This window comes from Pan paniscus, chromosome 14 (genome assembly GCF_029289425.2).
Source record: "Pan paniscus chromosome 14, NHGRI_mPanPan1-v2.0_pri, whole genome shotgun sequence".
In the NCBI taxonomy this organism is placed as follows: domain Eukaryota; kingdom Metazoa; phylum Chordata; class Mammalia; order Primates; family Hominidae; genus Pan; species Pan paniscus.
This window is the reverse complement of record NC_073263.2, coordinates 20991441-21010936: the sequence shown is the minus strand read 5'-3', so window position 1 is coordinate 21010936 and position 19496 is coordinate 20991441. Positions and strand designations below refer to the sequence as shown.

Here is a 19496-nt window from a genome sequence, read left to right as displayed (position 1 = left end):
CTCAGTAGATGCAGAAAAGGCCTTCAATAAAATTCAGCAACCTTTCATGCTAAAAACACTCAATAAACTAGGTATTGATGGAACGTTTCTCAAAATAATAAGACCTATTTATGACAAACCCACAGCCAATATCATACTGAATGGGCAAAAGCTGGAAGCATTCCCTTTGAAAACTGGCACAAAACAAGGATGCCCTCTCTCACCACTCCTATTCAACATAGTATTGGAAGTTCTGGCTAAGGCAATAAGGCAAGAGAAAGAAATAAAGGGTATTCAAATAGGAAGAGAGGAAGTCAAATTATCTGTGCAGATGACATGATTGTATATTTAGAAAACCCCATCGTCGCAGCCCCAAAACTCCTTAAGCTGATAAACAACTTCAGCAAAGTCTCAGGATACAAAACCAATGTGCAAAAATCACAAGCATTCCTATATGCCAATAATAGACAAACAGCCAAATCATGAGTGAACTCCCATTCACAATTGCTACAAAGATAATAAAATACCTAGGAATAAGCTTACAAGGGATGTGAAGGAGCTCTTCAAGGAGAACTACAAACCACTGCTCAAGGAAATAAAAGAGGACACAAACAAATGGAAGAACATTCCATGCTCATGGATAGGAAGAATCAATATCGTGAAAATGGCCATACTGCCCAAAGTAATTTATAGATTCAATGCTATTCCCATCAAGCTGCCATTGACTTTCTTCACAGAATTAGAAAAAACTACTTTAAATTTCATGTGGAACCAAAAAAAGAGCCTGTATAGCTGAGACAATCCTAAGCAAAAAGAACAAAGATGGAGGCATCACATTACCTGACCTCAAACTATACTACAAGGCTACAGTAACCAAAACAGCATGGTATTGGTGCCAAAACAGATATATAGACCAATGGAACAAAACAGAGGCCTCAGAAATAACACCACACATCTACAACCATCTGATCTTTGACAAACCTGACAAAAACAAACAATGGGGAAAGGATTCCCTGTTTAATAAATTGTGTTGGGAAAACTGGCTAGCCACATGCAGAAAACGGAAACTGGATCTCTTCCTTACACCTTATACAAAAATTAACTCAAGATGGATTAAAGATTTAAATATAAGACCTAAAACCATAAAAACCCTAGAAGAAAATCTAGGCAACACCATTCAGGATATATGCATGGGCAAAGACTTAATGACTAAAACACCAAAAGCAATTGCAACAAAAGCCAAAATTGACAATTGGCATCTAATTAAAGAGCTTCTGCACAGCAAAATAAACTATCATCAGAGTGAACAGGCAACCTACAGAATGGGAGAAAATTTTTGCAATCTATCCATCTGGCAAAGGGCTAATCTCCAGAATCTACAAGGAACTTACATTTCCAAGAAAAAAAAAAACCTCATCAAAATGTGGGCGAAGGGTATGAACAGACACTTTTCAAAAGAAGACATTTATGTGACCAACAAACATTTTAAAAAGCTCATTATCACTGGTCATTAGAGAAATGCAAATCAGAACCACAATGAGATACCATCTCACACCAGTTAGAATGGCGATCATTAAAAAGTCAGGAAAGAAACTGGGTGTGGTGGCTGACACCTATAATCCCAGCACTTTGGGAGGCCGAGGCAGGTGGATCACAAGGTCAGGAGTTCGAGACCAGCCTGACCAACATGGTGAAACCCTGTCTCTACTGAAAAAAATACAAAAAAAAATTAGCCGGACCTGGTGGCGGGCACCTGTAATCCCAGCTACTCAAGAGGATGAGGCAGGAGAATCATTTGAACCTGGGAGATGGAGGTTGCAGTGAGCTGAGATCGCGCCACTGCACTCCAGCCTGGGTGACAAAGAAATAGAAACACTTTTACACTGTTTGTGGGAGTGTAAATTAGCTCAACGATTGTGGGAGACAGCGTGGCGATTCCTCAAGGATCTAGAACCAGAAATACCATTTGACCCAGCAATCCCATTACTGGGTATATACCCAGAGGATTATAAATCATTCTGTAAAGACACATGCACATGTATGTTTATTGCAGCACTGTTCACAATAGCGAAGACTTGGAACCAACCCAAATGCCCATCAATGATAGACTGGATAAAGAAAATGTGGCACATATACACCATGGAATACTATGCAGCCATAAAAAAGAATGAGTTCATGTCCTTTGCAGGGACATGGATGAAGCTGGAACCCATCATTTTCAGCAAACTAACACAGGAGCAGAAAACCAAACACTGCATGTTCTCACTCATAAGTGGGAGCTGAACAATGAGATCATATGGACACAGGGAGGGGAACATAACACACTGGGGCCTGTCAGCGGGTGGAGGGGAAGGGGAGGAATAGCATTAGGAGAAATACCTATTGTAGATGACAGATTGATAGGTGCAGCAAACCACCATGGCACATGTATACCTATGTAACAAACCTGTATGTTCTACACATCTATTTTAGAACATAAAGTATAATAATAAAAACATAGAAAAGCACAAATAACAGAAACCTGGTTGAAATGCTTAAGTAGAGTCAATTAGATGTGCAGGAATAAGTAGTATAAGAAGAATCAAGTCCAGGAGTGATCGGGAAATGAGTATTAAGCAGTATTTGAAAAAGAGAAGATGTCCCAGGGCCCAAAAGTCAGAAGGGACCCACAAGCCAGGCAAGTTGCTTAGATGCTGTAAGTAGGTGTAGCCAAGGGAAGCCAGGAGTATTTGATATATGGCAGCAGGGGTTTATGGCTGCCGGGGGAAATAACTGGTCAAGTGTTGGGCTTTCAGTTAAGATCTAATTTAATTTCCTTTTCCTCATTCTGCAGCAATCAGAATACACAATCTTAACCACTCAGTCCTTAGTGGTTTTGTTCCATTTTACATTGGATGTTTTCACTGCCTCACAGAGTCCGTTTCAAATGTTTTGGCTGAAAGGGCTTTTTGCATTTGTATGTTCTGAGTTCAGATCCTGCTGGTGCACCCAAGCATTATGGAAACAGGGACTTAACTTAGCCCTTCCAATAGAGTGATGAGGGATTCTGCTTTTAAAATTTGTAGCATTTATCTTTTTATATAAGGTTTTCATTTACAGTTGAATAGGTCTCCATATTTTTCCATCATTAGACAAATACTAAAATGGACTAAATAATTTTAAGCGATAGTGGAGGAGAGGGGGTACAGATTTCCTTCTTAGAGAGTGTCAAAGAATATGCTCCCAGTAGTGGAAAAGGAAGATTTTCAGTCTAGCAGCTAAGTACCTCCTACACATTGCTCATCAATCAGAAAACAGGTGCACTAGAAGCACCCTGAGAACTCATATGGTAATTTCAGCACACCCAAAATCAAGGGCCCAGATGCCAGCAGCTGCAGCAAACAGGTTTTTCCTCCCTGTTGATCAAGACAGGTGAGCGAGACAGAACTTGGCTTTCTTATGTGATGTGGGATTATCTTGTGACTTGTGTCTTTTTCCCTAATGTGCTAGAGGGAAAAAAATAGCTGAGCTAGATTTCTAAAGCGATAGCTCTCTATTTTTAAATGAATTTGAAAAGTCAATTAAATTATGTATTTTATTGCCTCTGTATCATATTAAATGAATATTTTATTTTAAAGGCTTAAATGAAAATGATTTTTGTTAAAAATAACATTTAATAAGTAGATATTTGTGTAAATTCCCTTTGTTCTAGAGAAATTCTTATTTACATTATAGAAGTAATACATGCCCATTATTTAAAAAAAAAATTTTTAGGGGCACCAAAAAAGATTGAGTCTACACATCTCACCCATGACACCACTCATCAGAGGCTACCACCTTTTCTTGTGTATCCTAGCAGAAATGTTTTATATATAACAGAGTATTGTAGAACTATATACAAGTGACAATCAAATAGCTAAATATTAACTAATACAAATTTGGTTACCTGGATAGAGCTTTCTATGAGCTATAGCTTCTAACATTGCTTCAAAATATACTGTTTCCCTGTTATATATATTAATTGACATCCGAAAGATGTATGCATTTTATTGGGATAGGGTATATAGTTATAAAAAGAAAATATATATTCTTTTCCCTTTGGAGATGGGAACTCTATTCTGTATGACTTGCTTTTTTTTTTTTTTTGAGATGGAATCTCGCTCTGTCACCCAGGCTGGAGTGCAGTGGCACGATCTCAGCTCACTGCAAGCTCCACCTCCTGGGTTCACGCCATTCTCCTGCCTCAGCCTCCCGAGTAGCTGGGACTACAAGCGCCCACCACCACACCCAGCTAATTTTTTGTATTTTTTTAGTAGAGACGGGGTTTCACCGTGTTAGCCAGGATGGTCTCAATCTCCTGACCTCGTAATCCACCCGCCTCAGCCTCCCAGAGTGCTGGGATTACAGGTGTGAGCCACCGCGCCCAGCCCTGAATTCCTTTTTTTCCATGTAATGTCCTTGTATTTTTCCATATTAGGGTTGTCAAAAACCAAAATTTCAACAAATTGAGTTTGAAAGATCTAATTGCCTTTCATTAATGATTTATGAACTAGGCCTCATGCAGTCTACAAAATAGAAAGGAGCTCCAATGAGCTGGACAGGGGAAGTCGGCTTTAGAAAAGGCTGAAGAAAGTGGAAACAAAGAACAGAAAGAAGATTGGTTATTTCCAAGTGAGCCACCGCACCCAGTCATAAATGTATTCTGTATGGAAAATTTTTGTTAAACTCCACATAGTGTTTCACTGGATATACCAGTAGATGGTTAACTATTTTTATAAGTTATTCCTAGTGTTTTAGTAAAAACAATGCTGTAATGAACATCACTCTTCTTTGCTAATCCTTGAACAAGCCAAGCATACTCACACCTCAGGGTCCATTCTCTGATTAGAATCCTCATTCTCCCCGCCAGCCACGGTGGCTCACGCCTGTAATCTCAGCACTTTGGGAGGCCGAGGTGGGTGACTCACCTGAGGTCAGGAGTTCGAGACCAGCCTGACCAATATGGTGAAACCCTGTCTCTACTAAAAATACAAAAATTACCTGGGCATGATGGCGCACACCTGTTGTCCCAGCTACTCGGGAGGCTGAGGCAGGAGAATTGCTTGAACCCAGGAGGCGGAGGTTGCAGTGAGCCGAGATTGTGCAACTGCACTCCAGCCTGGGCGACGGAGCGACACTCCGTCCCAAAAAAAACAAAAAATAAACAAAAAAGCAACCTCTTTCTCATGACTCACTAACTTGCTTCTTTCAATTTCATTTTTCTCACATCTTTCTAAAATTACAATTCCCCAATGTTTCCTTCCCTGCTATCTATATTATCACTGTCTAATACATTATTTATTTTGTTAACTTGTTTATTATTACTCCACATTGCTTCCTGTAAAATGAAAGGTCTGTGAAGGCATGAACAATATCTGGCACCTAGCAGGTGTTCCATACATTTTAAATGAACATATGTATTGGGCAACAATAGTATATATTAGGATTTAGTGGAAAACAATTCAGAGTTTTTATTCAAAAATGCATTCCCAATTTTATTTTTTATCTGGGGTAGGGATGGCAGATAAAAAGTGTTTTTTTTTAATAAAGCTATTTCAGAATTTCAAAAACAATCCCACGGGATGCCTTAAAAGTCTAAATTTTGATATTACTGTAGGCATTGTGGTATAATAGAAAAAAACACTGGACTTGGGACTTACTAAATCTTGAGTTCTGGTCTAGTTCTGCTACTCACCCTGGTGTTTGACCTTGTATGAGTCATTTATTTGCTTTGCATCTACTTTTCATCTAAAAATTGCTGAGCAAACTACATTCTGATGTTCTCTTTTATCTCTTGACATTTTGATTTGAGAAGCTCTCTAGTATAATACATTTTGGTATTGTTGGTATTGTTTTAAAATTATTATCAATTACCCAGAGTTGTTTATTTTTTTTAGAAAATCAAGTTTTAATGTCAAATTAGTTAAGTTTGTACATCCTTCAGCATCTTCCTTTTACTTCTTTCGTGTAGCTATCAGATATTGTGAAAAATGTCAGCTGATTAAACCTGATCGGGCACATCACTGCTCAGCATGTGACTCGTAAGTGTTACTCACACATATGCTTAATATCTAGCACTGGAAATCAGTGATGGGAAAGTGCAAGGGGAAGGAACATTTTATATGCTTTACACTTGACAAGAACACTTCATCCTCTCCCATTATTTGCTGTGCATACAGGGCAGACAAAAATATTGATAAAAGCTGGAATATACTCACAAGTTATCTTTGATAACAGTTCCTATACCAGTTAATAGAATTTTCTTGGACTTTATGCTGTCTATGCTTGCGCTTAATATAAGTCTTTGTGCACATGTAAGGAGATAATATGTTGAAGGAAAGATCATTAGTTTGGAATCCCAGATAATCCTTGACTTTTAGTAACACAGTTACTTAACTTTCTAAGTATTAGATTACTCATTTTGTTATATTTTTTTAGATGATCTGTGGTCTACCTTCATATAAGTATAGAATACATATTCTAGTAGGGAGGCAAATGTGGGGTTTGGTGTTTTTTTTTTATTACAAAAATACAGTAGTGCTTATGCATGGGGTAAAATTTTATAGAATATGTGGAAAAATAACCATCTCCAAGCCCATCAGTGTTAATATTTTGACTTACTTCCTCCTAAATTTTTGTTTTTATGACCTGCATATGTTTAAAATAACATAGGGGCCATCTGTATTGCATTTTATCTCCTTCAGCTAATTTGTTAGCTGGATCTATCTTATGTACCAAGTACTGTGTACCAGAACTGAATGTTGTTTTTTTCAGGACAGGGTCTCACTATGTCAGCCAGGCTGGTCTTGAACTCATGGCCTCAAATGATCCTACGGCCTCCACCTCCCAAAGTGCTGGAATTAATTACACGCATGAGCCACTGTGCCCAGCCCAGATCTAAATATTACAGTATTATTTGATGTGGTCTAAGGCAGCTGAATATGTTCAGCTGAATTCCCAGTATAAAAATCATGACTTTTTACCTATGAACATTCTTGTGGAAGCATCAGAAATTATCTCTAACCTAGTTTCTGGGTTGATTCTCTTAAGATGTAGTTGTAAAGGGAATTTTAAGTCAAATAAAAGAAAATTATGAGAAGTTAGAATTAGAAGAATTTTTCTGCATGGATTTTCTTATGCTTGTTTGTTTCCTAGATGTATTCTTAAGATGGATCATCACTGTCCTTGGTATGTATAAAAAAACAGAAGAAATTGCATTGGTGGTGAGAGAGAGAATTTAGAGTAACTTCAGTATTCCTAAATTTTGAAGGCCAGTTTACTCATAGATATTAAGATTGATCTCTTTACATATATGCATAGATTTGTATGTAAACAGTTATATTAAATGGTTTCTATTAAAATATCTGCTGAAATTAACCCAAATAACAATGTATTAAGAATTAACATTAAAATTCCACATTCCTTATGGAATTTATTAAATACAAACATTCACAATTAAGACACTGCTCTCAATTTCCCAGATGACCCATTTCTAGGTAATAATGATTAAGTTTTCTAGTTTTCTGATTTGTCTTTCTTTGTGTTTCTTTGTTTTGTTTTATTTTATTTTTGAAACGGGGTCTCTGGTTGCCCAGGCTGGAGTACAGTGGCACGATCTTGTCTCACTGCAGCCTTGACCTTCTGGGCTCAGGTGATTCTTCCACCTCAGTCTCTCAAGTAGCTGGGACTGCAGGCATGCGCCACCACGCCTGGCTGGTTTTTTGTATTTTTAATAGAGATGGGGTCTCTCCATGTTGCCCAGGCTGGTCTTGCACTCCTGGGCTCAAGCAGTCCACCCGCCTTGGCCTCCCAAAGTACTAGGATTACAGGCATGAGCCACTGCATTCGGCCCAATTTATTTTTTTTAATTATTATGTTTTAATTGTTTTAAAAAACATTGAAGAGGTCAGGAGTTCAAGACCAGCCTGGGCAACATGGTGAAACCCCATCTCTACTAAAAATACAAAAATTAGCCGGCCGTTGTGTTGGGCGCCTGTAATCCCAGCTACTTGGGAGTCTGAGGCAGGAGAATCACGTGAACCTGGGAGGCAGAGGTTGCAGTGAGCCGAGATTGTGCCACTGCACTCCAGCCTGTGCAACAGAGTGAGACTCCCATAAGATGTACCATCTTAACCGTTTCTTAGGGTACGGTTCAGTAGTGTTAAGTATGTTCAAATTGTTGTGCAATTAATCTCCAGAACTTTTTCATCCTGCAAAACTGAAATTTTATTCTCATTAAAAAGCTCCCCTTCCCCACACCACACCAGCCCCTGGCAGCCTCCATCCTACTTTCTATTTCTGTGAATTTGTGATTTGTCTTACTTTTATAATGTGGCTTTCTTTATTTTTCCAGGGTGAATAACTGTGTGGGATTTTCTAATTACAAATTCTTCCTGCTGTTTTTATTGTATTCCCTATTATATTGCCTTTTCGTGGCTGCAACAGTTTTAGAGTACTTTATAAAATTTTGGACGGTAAGTCTTTTTTTCTATCTTGAAACATGTATTTAAGACTTTAAGATGCTATCTTCCTAATAAATTATTTTTTATGACAAGTAGATCTACTTTAGTTTAATTTTACAGGTTAGAGTTTTATAAATCCATCAGAGGACAGATAGGGCTACAATTTACTTTCATATACACATGTTTATTTGTAAATAAATGTATATTAAACAGGATATAGTGAGCCTCTTTTAGTGATCCAAATTATTTTCACCCACATTCTAACAAAGACATATTCATTTTAGGGAGGTAAATTGCTTTTCTTTGAGTTGGTGAGACTTACTGCAATTTTATAGTAATAAAATCTATAAAGACAGGAAGCAGTTTAGTGGTTGCCTCAGCCCCAGGCAGCCACTAAACTGCTTCCTGTCTTTATAGATTTTACAGCATTTCTTAAAATGGCAAATGAATGAAAACAATCAAATGTCTTATCAACTGAGGTCCCCTGAAACTATGATACATCTATACAAAGGAATGCAATGCAGCTTAAGAAAGAATAAGGAAGCTCTTTATAACAAATGATGTGAAATGATCTTTGAGATCTTTTATTAACGTGAAAAAAACAAGGTACGGAAGAATGCATATAGTATGCTGCCATTTCTACAGCAAAATAACATGTATATATATTTGTATATGTCTTATCTGAAAGAATGCAGTAAAAAATTCTTAACTGGTTGCCTCTGGGGAGGGCACTTAGAAGGGAGACATGCTTTCTACAGTTATCCTTTGGATTTTGTATAACATGGACAAATAGTAATATATTCAAAACAGATAAATATAGCATTAAAATTTTTTTTAGTATGGAAGTATATATTTTTTGGGGAAAAACTACGAAAAACATTGAAAGTAACTGCCTCTTGGAAGTGGAAAATGCTGTTTTTCATTCATAGCTTTTTAGCATTATTTTAATTTTCTCTGTGCATGTACCATTTTTAAAAAATTTATAAATTATTTTATATTTTATTTTATTTTTATTTTTATTTTATTTTATTTTTATTTGAGACAGAATCTTGCTTGGTCACCCAGGCTGGAGTCCAGTGGCACGATCTCATCTTACTATAACCTCTGCCTTCTGGGTTCAAGCGATTCTCCTGCCTCAGCCTCCCTGAGTAGCTGGGATTATGGGTGCCCTGCCACAATGCCTGGGTAATTTTTGTACTTCTAGTAGAGACAGGGTTTCACCATGCTGGCGAGGCTGGTCTCGAGCTCCTGACTTCAAGTGATTTGCCCGCCTCGGCCTCCCAAAGTGCTGGGATTACAAGTGTGAGCCACCGCGCCTGGCCAAGAAATAATTTCAAAATAAATGAACATTTTCTCCTTCATTTAAACTCTCTTTAAATTTCAAGATAATATTAATTCCTTTCTCTTTCCCCTTCAGCCCTTTAAATATAGGTTCAGTCCTGGGCTGTCTCACTGTTGGTTCTTTCTACTGTGTTTCTGGGTTATTGCATTGTCCCCCTGTGGCATTCACAATTGCTGTTCCTAGCCCTAGCGCTCACATGGGTTGAGCCCATTCCCCTGTTTCCAGTTGCTATTTATTGAACCAGCAGATATGAGGAAGACACCATAAAAATCAGCGCGTCTCAAACCAACCTCATTTTCATTTCACTGTTCTATGTTTATCTGATTGATTGGGAACAACATCTTTACAAATCTTATCAGTTTCCAAGCTAGAAAAATTAATAGCATCTTGCAACTATTGTTATTCCTGTATGAAACTGAGGTATAGAATCAGGGTGGTATACTAGGGAAAAAAAATGAGCTTTCTTTACATGTAAATGCCATGTATGTATTTATTTGCCAGAATCTAAGCTCCATGAGAGCACGAATATTCGTTTATTTTGTTTATTTGTTTCTTTCTTTTTTTTTTTTTTTTGAGACGGAGTCTCGCTCTGTCGCCCAGGCTGGAGTGCAGTGGCACGATCTTGGCTCACTGCCAGCTCCGCCTCCCGGGTTCATGCCATTCTGCTGCCTCAGCCTCCCGAGTAGCTGGGACTACAGGCACCCGCCACCTCGCCCGGCTAATTTTTTGTATTTTTAGTAGAGACGGGGTTTCACCGTGTTAGCCAGGATGGTCTCGATCTCCTGACCTCGTGATCTGCCCGCCTCGGCCTCCCAAAGTGCTGGGATTACAGGCATGAGCCACCGTGCCCAGCCTGTTTGTTTATGTTTCTTAATCACCCAGTACTGAACACACAGTAGGTGTTCAGTAAATATTTGCTGAGTGAATAGCCAGAATCAAGATACTTAAACTTTAGACTCTTTGTTCTTTCATTTTAAAACTGAGGTAATAACTTATAGGATTGATGTAATGATTAAAATAAATAGTGTAAATACATGGAAAGCAGTCAGTAGATGTTTTTTATTTTGTTTTTTCCAACTCTGTGCCTCAAATCATTCCTATTCCTAATATCACAGACATGGTTTAGACCCTCCATCTCCTAATTTCCTGTCTTTATTCTCTCCTTTCTTAAGTACAATCGCTGCCAATTTATGAGCAGAGGAAAATTTTTTTTTGCATATGCTTATGAGGATATGCTTGCTAGCTACTGGCATGTCTTTTTTGTGAAATTTCTATTGTATTCTTTGCCCATTTCTAGTAGGTTTTCATATTTACACATGAAAGAGTTTGTCTTATATTAAAGATACTAATCTTTTTTGTTGTTGTTTTGTTTTTTGAGATAGGGTCCCACTCTGTCTCCCAGGCTGGAGTGCAGTGGTGCGATCACGGCTTACTGCAATTTCAATCTTCCAGGCTCAAGCAATCCTCCTGCCTCAAGCCCCCAAGTAGCTGGGACCATGGGCAGGCACCACCATGCCCGGCTAATTTTTGTATTGTTTGTAGAGACGGGGTTTCACCATGTTGCCCAGGCTGGTCTATAAGTCCTGATCTCAAACAGTCCTCCCACCTTGGCCTCCCAAAGTGCTGGGATTACAGGTGTGAGCCACCGAGCCCAGCCACTAATCGTTATTCTTGACCTTGAGTTAGATGAGGATTTCTTTTTTTTTTTTTTTGAGATGGAGTTTCGCTCTTGTCACCCAGGCTAGAGTGTGATGGCACGATCTCGGCTCACTGCAACCTCCACTTCCTGGGTTCAAGTGATTTTCTATCAGAGACGGGGTTTTACCATGTTGGCCAGGCCAGTCTTGAACTCCTGACCTCAGGTGATCCGCCCGCCTCGGTCTCCCAAAATGCTGGCATTACAGGCACGAGCCACTGCGGCCAGCCCAAATGAGGATTTCTTACATTGAACATAGCAATCACCATAAAAGAAAAGATCAATAAATTGGACTTCATTAAAATAAAGAACTTTTTATAAAAAGGTGACTTTTGGAGTGAAAAAGCAAGCTACTGACTGGGAGAAGATATTTACAACGCATATATCTCACAAAGGACTCCTAACCAGAATATGTGAGACACTTCTAAAGATATTAATCCTTTTTCTGTCATGGGTTGCAAATGCTTTTTCCACATTTTCTGAGTTTTCCTTCTTTCTTTCTTTCTTTCTTTTTTTTTTTTTTTTTTTGAGACAGAGTCTTACTCTGTCATGCAGGCTGGAGTGCAGTGGCACAATCTCAGCTCACTGTAACCTTCACCTCCCGGATTCAAGCGATTTTCCTGCCTTTGCCTCCTGAGTAGCTGGGACTACAGGCATGCACCACCATGCCTGGTTAATTTTTGTATTTTTAGTAGAGACAGGGTTTTGCCATGTTGGCCAGACTGGTCTTGAACTCCTGACCTTAGGTGATCCACCCACCTCGGCCTCCTAAAATACTGGGATAATAGGTGTGAGCCACCATGCCTGACCCACATTTTCTGTTTATGTCTTACATTTCTGCTTTCTTTTGTTTTTGTCACATCAAAGTTTTATATTTTTAAAGCAGTTCTTTTTATATATGATACCTGTCTGTTGTCTATTCCATATAAATTTATACAGATATTGTCCTATTTTTTTCCTCTGGCACTTTTGTTATTTTTGGTTTTACCTTTAAATCTCTGATTTTGGAGGAGGGATTATTGTAGTTAAAAAGTACTTTTACATCTACTCTTTCTAAAAACCGTGTGAAGGTGTTTTACAATGTAGGTTTTGTTATTATTCAGGTATGGTGAGGCCAATAGATCAGGAGACAATTGCCATTGAAAAGATAGTTTGTTACTCACAGCGCCAAGAGGAAGGGGCCCCAGGATAGGAAGCACCACATGGGAACCAGAGCCTTTATTGTGGTTCTTGTGGGGAAGGCAGGGTAAGCAGATTTCGGATTGGCTGGCTGCAGGAATTGCAGAGGACTCAGGTATCGGGGCTATCTCTAGTTGTCTTGTACCTGGTCCTGGGATGATGAAGGCAGAGGACTGCTGCCTTCTGGGGTGTAAAAGGCAGAAGAGGTGGTTCTCAGTGTGGGATCTGGATTGTTTAGTTTGTGTATGAAAGATGTGCTCCTGGGTGAGTGGTTTGCTGTCTCTTAAGAACTGGCTAGCCTGGGGAGGGGCAGTTTCTCCCCAGTTAGTGAGGCCCCAGATGCCAGAGCCTCAGGAATATAGAAAATAAGAAAATAGGGTTGGGCGCGGTGGCTTATGCCTGTAATCCCAGCACTTTGGGAGGCTGAGGCGAGCGGATCACGAGGTCAGGAGATCGAGACCATCCTGGCCAACAATGGTGAAACCCCATCTCTACTAAAAATACAAAATTAGCCAGGTGTGGTGGCACGCACCTGTAGTCCCAGCTACTTGGGAGGCTGAGGCAGGAGAATCGCTTGAACCCGGGAGGTGGAGGTTGCAGTGAGCCAAGATCACGGATCACGCCACTGCACTCCAGCCTGGCGAGAGAGCAAGACTCTGTCTCAAAAAAAAAAAAGAAAAGAAAAGAAGAAAATATGGTTTATATAGAAGGGGGCCATTATTATTTCAGTTTTCAGAGTTGGAAACAAATTGGAGAAATTATGCAACTACCGAAGGTCACATACTTAATAACATAGGAATAATTTAGGCCGGGCACGGTGGCTCACACCTGTAATCCCAGCACTTTGGGAGACCGAGGCGGGTGGATCACGAGGTCAGGAGATCAAGACCATCCTGGCTAACATGGTGAAACCCCGTTTCTACTAAAAATACAAAGAATTAGCTGGGCCTGGTAGCTGGCGCCTGTAGTCCCAGCTACTCTGGAGGCTGAGGCAGGAGAATAGCGTGAACCTAGGAGACGGAGCTTGCAGTGAGCTGAGATTGCACCACTGCACTCCAGCCTGGGCTACAGATCGAGACTCTGTCTCAAAAAAAAAAAAATTTAAACTAAAATCTGGCTATTCCAGCATCCAGCTACTTTCCACTATAACTTGCTACTCATAGTTAGGAAGAATATAATTATAATTAAAGAATATAATTAAAGTAGGAGATACCTACTACATTTTAGAAGGATTTAAACATCATTAGATGTTTAAAGTTTGGGTATGTAAAACCAGGGGATGCTAACACTTACAATGCCTTTGCACATATTAGAAGAGAACACCCCTACCTGTGTGGTGTCAGCCTCATGAATTTTGGCTTTTGATTTCCCCCTTAGCTGGGCACCTTTGTTCAGTTCACAACATACTAACCATACCCCTTATTTAAACAGATGTAGTGCCAGATAGATGAAATCTAAATTACCTAATTTCATATTTCTCTATCAGAAAATTCAGCAATGTTTGTGTGCAATGATTTATTAAAGAATGAATAACTTTTCTGGATCAATTCTGAGTAAAAAAAGACTAGTAAACGTAAATATACCTTTTTCTTCATTCATTCAATAAATATGTATTTAGTACCTACTGTATGGCAGGTAGTACTCTAGAGACTTGTAGTATATCTCTGAAAAAACGGGCAGAGTTCTCTTTGTAGAGCTTGCTTTTGAGAAGGAGGGGGACAAGTAATAAATAATGAGCAGGGTAAGAGATTTAAGTATTGGGCGGTGGCATGATAGGGCAGGTGGCAATATTGAATAGCACAGTCAGGGTAGACCTCATTTAGAAAGTAGGATTTAAGCAAAAACTTGAAGGGAATTAATGGATATCTGAGAGAAGAGCATTCAGGCCCAGAGAACATGATACGTGTCCCTGCCATGTTTCAGTAACACAAGAAGGCTACTGTGGCTGGGGTAGAATGAGCAGAAAGGAGACTGAAAGGAATGGACCAAGAGGGGGCCAAAATGACAGAGGGCCTTGGAGAGTATTGAAATGACTGTGGCTTTTACTAGCAGCCAGGTTGGGACATGATCTGATTTGTGCAAGGCTCACTCTGATTGCTGAGCTGAGAATAGATGGGAGAGGGCAAGTGCCAATACACAGGCTGACATGGTAGGCTGTTGCAGCATCCCGGCTGGAATAAGGTAGAAGCAGTGAAGGTGGTTAGAAGTCATCAGATCTAGTTTTTGGAAACTAGTCGGAGGTTTGTTGGTTTGTTTGTTTTCAATATTGGCTAAAAACATTTTATTTTATTCTTCCCCAGACTGAAATGTGTCTGCAGGCCCAGCACAGGTGGCTCACGCCTGTAGTCCAGCACTTTGGGAGGCCAAGGCGGGAGGATCACTTAAGACCAGGAGTTAAAAGACTAGCCCTAGCTCTGGTGCCTTAGTGAGACCTTGTATCTTTTTTGTGTGTGTGTGAGACTTGCTGTGTTGCCCAGGCTGGAGTGCAGCAGTGCGATCTCGGCTCACTGCAACCTCCACCTTCTGGGTTAAGTGATTCTCCTGCCTCAGCCTCCTAAGTAGCTGGGATTATAGGCGTGTACCACCATGCCTGGCTAATTTTTGCATTTTTAGTAGAGACGGGGTTTCACCATGTTGGCCAGGCTGGTCTCGAACTCTTGACCTCAGGTGATCTGCCTGCCTCTGGAGTGCAGCAGTGCCATCTTGGCTCACTGCAACCTCCACCTTCTGGGTTAAGTGATTCTCCTGCCTCAGCCTCCCAAGTAGCTGGGATTATAGGCGTGTACCACCATGCCTGGCTAATTTTTGCATTTTTAGTAGAGACAGGGTTTCACCATGTTGGCCAGGCTGGTCTCAAACTCGACCTCAGGTGATCCGCCTGTCTCCGCCTCCCAAAGTACTGGGATTACAGGTGTGAGCCACCGCGCCCAGCCAAGACCTTGTATCTTTAAAAAAAAAAAAAAAGAAAGAAAAAAGAAAAGAAATGTGCTTGAACAGCTACATGTTCTTGTCTATTTTTTCTTTTGTATTTCTTGAGAAAATGTTATAGATGGCCATTAGAAAGCAACATCTTAGTGTCCCTTCAACAGGATTTATAAAACTAGTGTTTAGGATAATTTTGCATAAAAATTGGTTTCTTAATATATGTCTCTATTTGCACAAGCTTTGCCGCAGGAAGTCTACAGAGAGTTGTCCAAAGGTAAAATACATCATTACCATGACATTCTCATGATCTCTTTTGTGACATTTATAGTGAATATGTTTAATAAAAATTTGCTTCACAAAATGATCAGAAGACTCACTTGATATGTTTGAAACATTTGAAACATGTTGGTTACTCTGGAAGAAAAGAGAAAAAGATCAATATCACAATAACCTAATGCTAATAGTCTTCTTTTAGTCTGTAATACTTTTTAAATCAAACAGAACAGCCTCGTGTTCTGGTGGAGTAGATGCTTTGCCTATATGGTTTATTTTAAGAGCTAACATTTAAAGGCTGCCTCCTTCTATTAAAGGTACTAATTTCTTCTAGGCTCTAGTTTGCTTCTGTTAAAATGTATATAGCCATAAGAAGGGATACCAGAGAAGCTGTTTTCATTCATTAATACCTTGTGGTAAATTTATTTATCAAAATTGCTAACTATGCACAGAGGCTCTGTAGACATACAGATGAAAAAAGTAGGAAGTGAAGCAGCTGAAGGCACGGGTAAGGTGGCCTGAAAATAGAGATTAGAGAAGTTCAAAAATATTTCACAATTAGTTTTTAGTTAGCAGCAAATCTAAATAAAATAAGCAAATATTTTTGTATAGATATGGGCAGCTTATATATGTTGGATGTTGGAGAAAGCTTGAATATATACATAAAGTACAAAAGAAAATTTGTTGGGTAGAAGAGTCGATCTTTTCACTTTATTACTGAAAGTATTGCTTTTTTTTTTTTTTTTTTTTTATGAGACAGGGTCTCACTGTGTTGCCCAGGATGGCCTAGAACTCCTAGGCTCAGTGACCCTCCTGTCTCAGTCTCCCCAATAGCTGGGATTACAGGTATGCACCACCATGCCAAGCTAAAATTAAAAAAAATTTAAGAGCAGTATTTTAAATAACTCTTCCTGAACTCCTAGATAAGCAGGTTGCTTTGGTAATACCAATTCTTTGCTTTTGCCCTTGTTGCATTGGGATATATTAAGTAATTTATTAGTTTTCAAATATGGCAAGTATTTTGATATATTCAACAATCTTTAGGCAGAACTAACTTGTAAGTTATATTTTAGAGGTTGACCTCAAAATTAACATCTTTTTTTCCTCCTCAGAATGAACTGACAGATACACGTGCAAAATTCCACGTACTTTTTCTTTTCTTTGTGTCTGCAATGTTCTTCATCAGCGTCCTCTCACTTTTCAGCTACCACTGCTGGCTAGTTGGAAAAAATAGAACAACAATAGGTAAGTAGGTTAAAATAAATTATAATTACTTAGGACAATGACCATAAATAAATATGAAATCTAGAGAAGAACAAGGGTCAGATGATACAGAAGTGTAAGACAATTCTGACTCTGGAATTGGTGGCACGTGCCTAATAATCCCAGCTACTGAGGAGACAGAGGCGGGAGAATCCCCTGAGCCCTGGAGGACACCCTAGACAACATAGGGAGACCCAGTCTCTAAAAAATAAAAATAATAAAATAATTCTGTAGTAAAATTAATTGTGACTGGATGGGAACAATGGTTTTATAATAAAGGTTCATTATTTTGGAGAAGGTTGAGGAAATGAGATTGACTTTTTAACACATTTTCAGTAATGTGTTATATATAAAAGTGGAGAACTATTTTATAAATTTTAATAAATAAAAACTTTCCTGCATTCATACAGTGTCGTTTCAAAAATTAATCTATAAGAGGCCGGGCACAGTGGCTCACACCTGTAATCCCAGCACTTTGGGAGGCCAAGATGGGTGGATTACTTGAGTGCAGGAGTTCGAGACCAGCCTGGGCAACATGGAGAAACCCTGTCTTTACTAAAAATACAAAACAAAACTAGCTGCAGTGAGCCAAAATTGCACCATTGCACTCCAGCCTGGGCAATGAGAGTAAGACCCTATCTCAAAAAAAAAAAATTAATCTATAAGGGATAGACAGTAGATTTACATGCTTTAAGGAAGTTTGTTCTCAAATAAGAAAACCTTTATATCCTCAATTACAGCTTATCTTTTAGCTAAAACATAACAATGTATTTCATGTATATTCTTTTTTTTTTTTTCTTTTTTTTGAGACAGAGTCTCACTCTTGCTCTGGCTAGAGTGCAGTAGTACCATCACAGCTCACTGCAGCCTTGACCTCCTGGACTTAAGCAGTGTTCCCACCTCAGCCTCCCAAGTAGCTGGGTCTACAGGTGTGCACTACCGCACCCAGCTATTTATTTATTTCTTATGGAGATGGGGTCTTGCTATGTTGCCCAGGCCGGTCTCAAACTCCTGGGCTAGAGTGATCCTCCCACTTCGGCCTCCCGAAATGCTAGGATTACAGATGCAAGTCACCTTGCCCAGCCCATATATATTCTTTACTTTTTTCCCCCACAGTTAAACACATTTAACTGGCATATGTTCCATGACTGAGGCTAAGGAATAGTGCTTTTGACATGCCTCATTATTTCCATATTTGTGTCAGTTGTCAGTGAGACTTACGTATTGTGTCACTAGTATTAGCATTTATTTCTCTTTTTGTTTGCTCATTTTAAAAAATGAAAATATAGGGGGGAAAGTAAGGTATTCACGTAATTGGACAAACATTCCCTAAACAACAATGGTGGCATTGCTCACTGAGCTATTGACATGTAAGAAGTACTGCTATGTTATCATTGAAATATTCATGTATCTGCTAACATACCAAGACACAAAATAAGGATTTTTACGGTAGTGTTTTGTAAAAAAGTTAAAATCCACCTGCAATCTGCAGCCATATATCTGCCAGGTAAGTTGGAGGGGAACAGTTTTTAATTACAGAAAAATTAAGGGATTTGGGGTGAGACATGTAGATGCTTTAGTTATTGGATCATTTTAACGTTGTGTTACTGAGCTGTGTTGTAAGTTATGGTGGGCTTCCAGTGTGAGGATTTGTTCCTTCTCTTCCAGTTCCATCATGCCTTCATCCCTTTTCCATGTAAATAAAATTTCTTATCCCTATTAACTACTTTTTTTGTCATCTTTATAGAATATTATGCCATCTCTTTACCTTTAATTGAAAATGACAAAAAGGCAGCCTACAGGCAAAGTCCAGCCCTTAAGTTCTCCCCAACCAATAAAATCTATGTGAGTGATTTCACAAAGAAAACCAGATTTCTTCTTTTCAAAACTGATCAATCTAGTGGTAGTAGGCCCGTTTTCCCACTTGGCGTCAGTGAAATGGAGCTAAGCAGTGGTGGACTACCCAAGATAGGGCATGGATTTAGATAGGGTGTGGACACTGTCATTTGCTGCAGGTCTTGCCAGTCGTGCCTTCTTTGTTTCCTGCCCAGCCCCCGTAGGTATGTGAGAGATTGGCATTTCTAGGGAACCTGCTATTCTCTTGAACAATCTTTTTCAAACCTTTTTTTGCCGGTGGCCACAGTAAGAAATGCAGCATTTCGTATCATGACTTAGAACATGCACAAATATTTATAAAATTATATAAATAAAATAAGCAAAAGTTTCACAAAACCTTTTTAATCTCTACTATATGCAGTATATTCTGATATTTTCTAGTTTCTTAAAAGGAAATGCGGGTTGCAAGTCACTCAGTTGATTATGTGGTCTATTAAGGTGTTTTAACCCACACTTTGAAAAA

At 39.2% G+C, this 19496-nt stretch overlaps 1 protein-coding gene across 24 annotated transcripts in view; it reads left to right on the top strand.

Moving 5' to 3' along the window:
- ZDHHC20 (zinc finger DHHC-type palmitoyltransferase 20) overlaps positions 1–19496 on the top strand; it is an 84857-nt gene that overhangs the window by 48970 nt on the left and 16391 nt on the right. For 16 of the 24 annotated variants that reach the window (XR_004665822.3, XR_004665821.3, XR_004665820.3 and 13 more), the window contains 5 exons: positions 5969–6038; positions 7153–7185; positions 8351–8471; positions 15840–15875; positions 16987–17119. Coding sequence is in view for 21 of the 24 variants with exons in the window: in XM_034936417.3 (XP_034792308.1) it covers positions 5969–6038; positions 7153–7185; positions 8351–8471; positions 15840–15875; positions 16987–17119 (393 nt within the window). In the remaining 3 variants the exon portion in view is untranslated. The remainder of the gene's footprint in view (positions 1–5968; positions 6039–7152; positions 7186–8350; positions 8472–15839; positions 15876–16986; positions 17120–19496) is intronic. The other 8 variants (XM_057299634.2, XM_008958520.4, XM_008958518.4 and 5 more) reach the window with 1 other exon arrangement.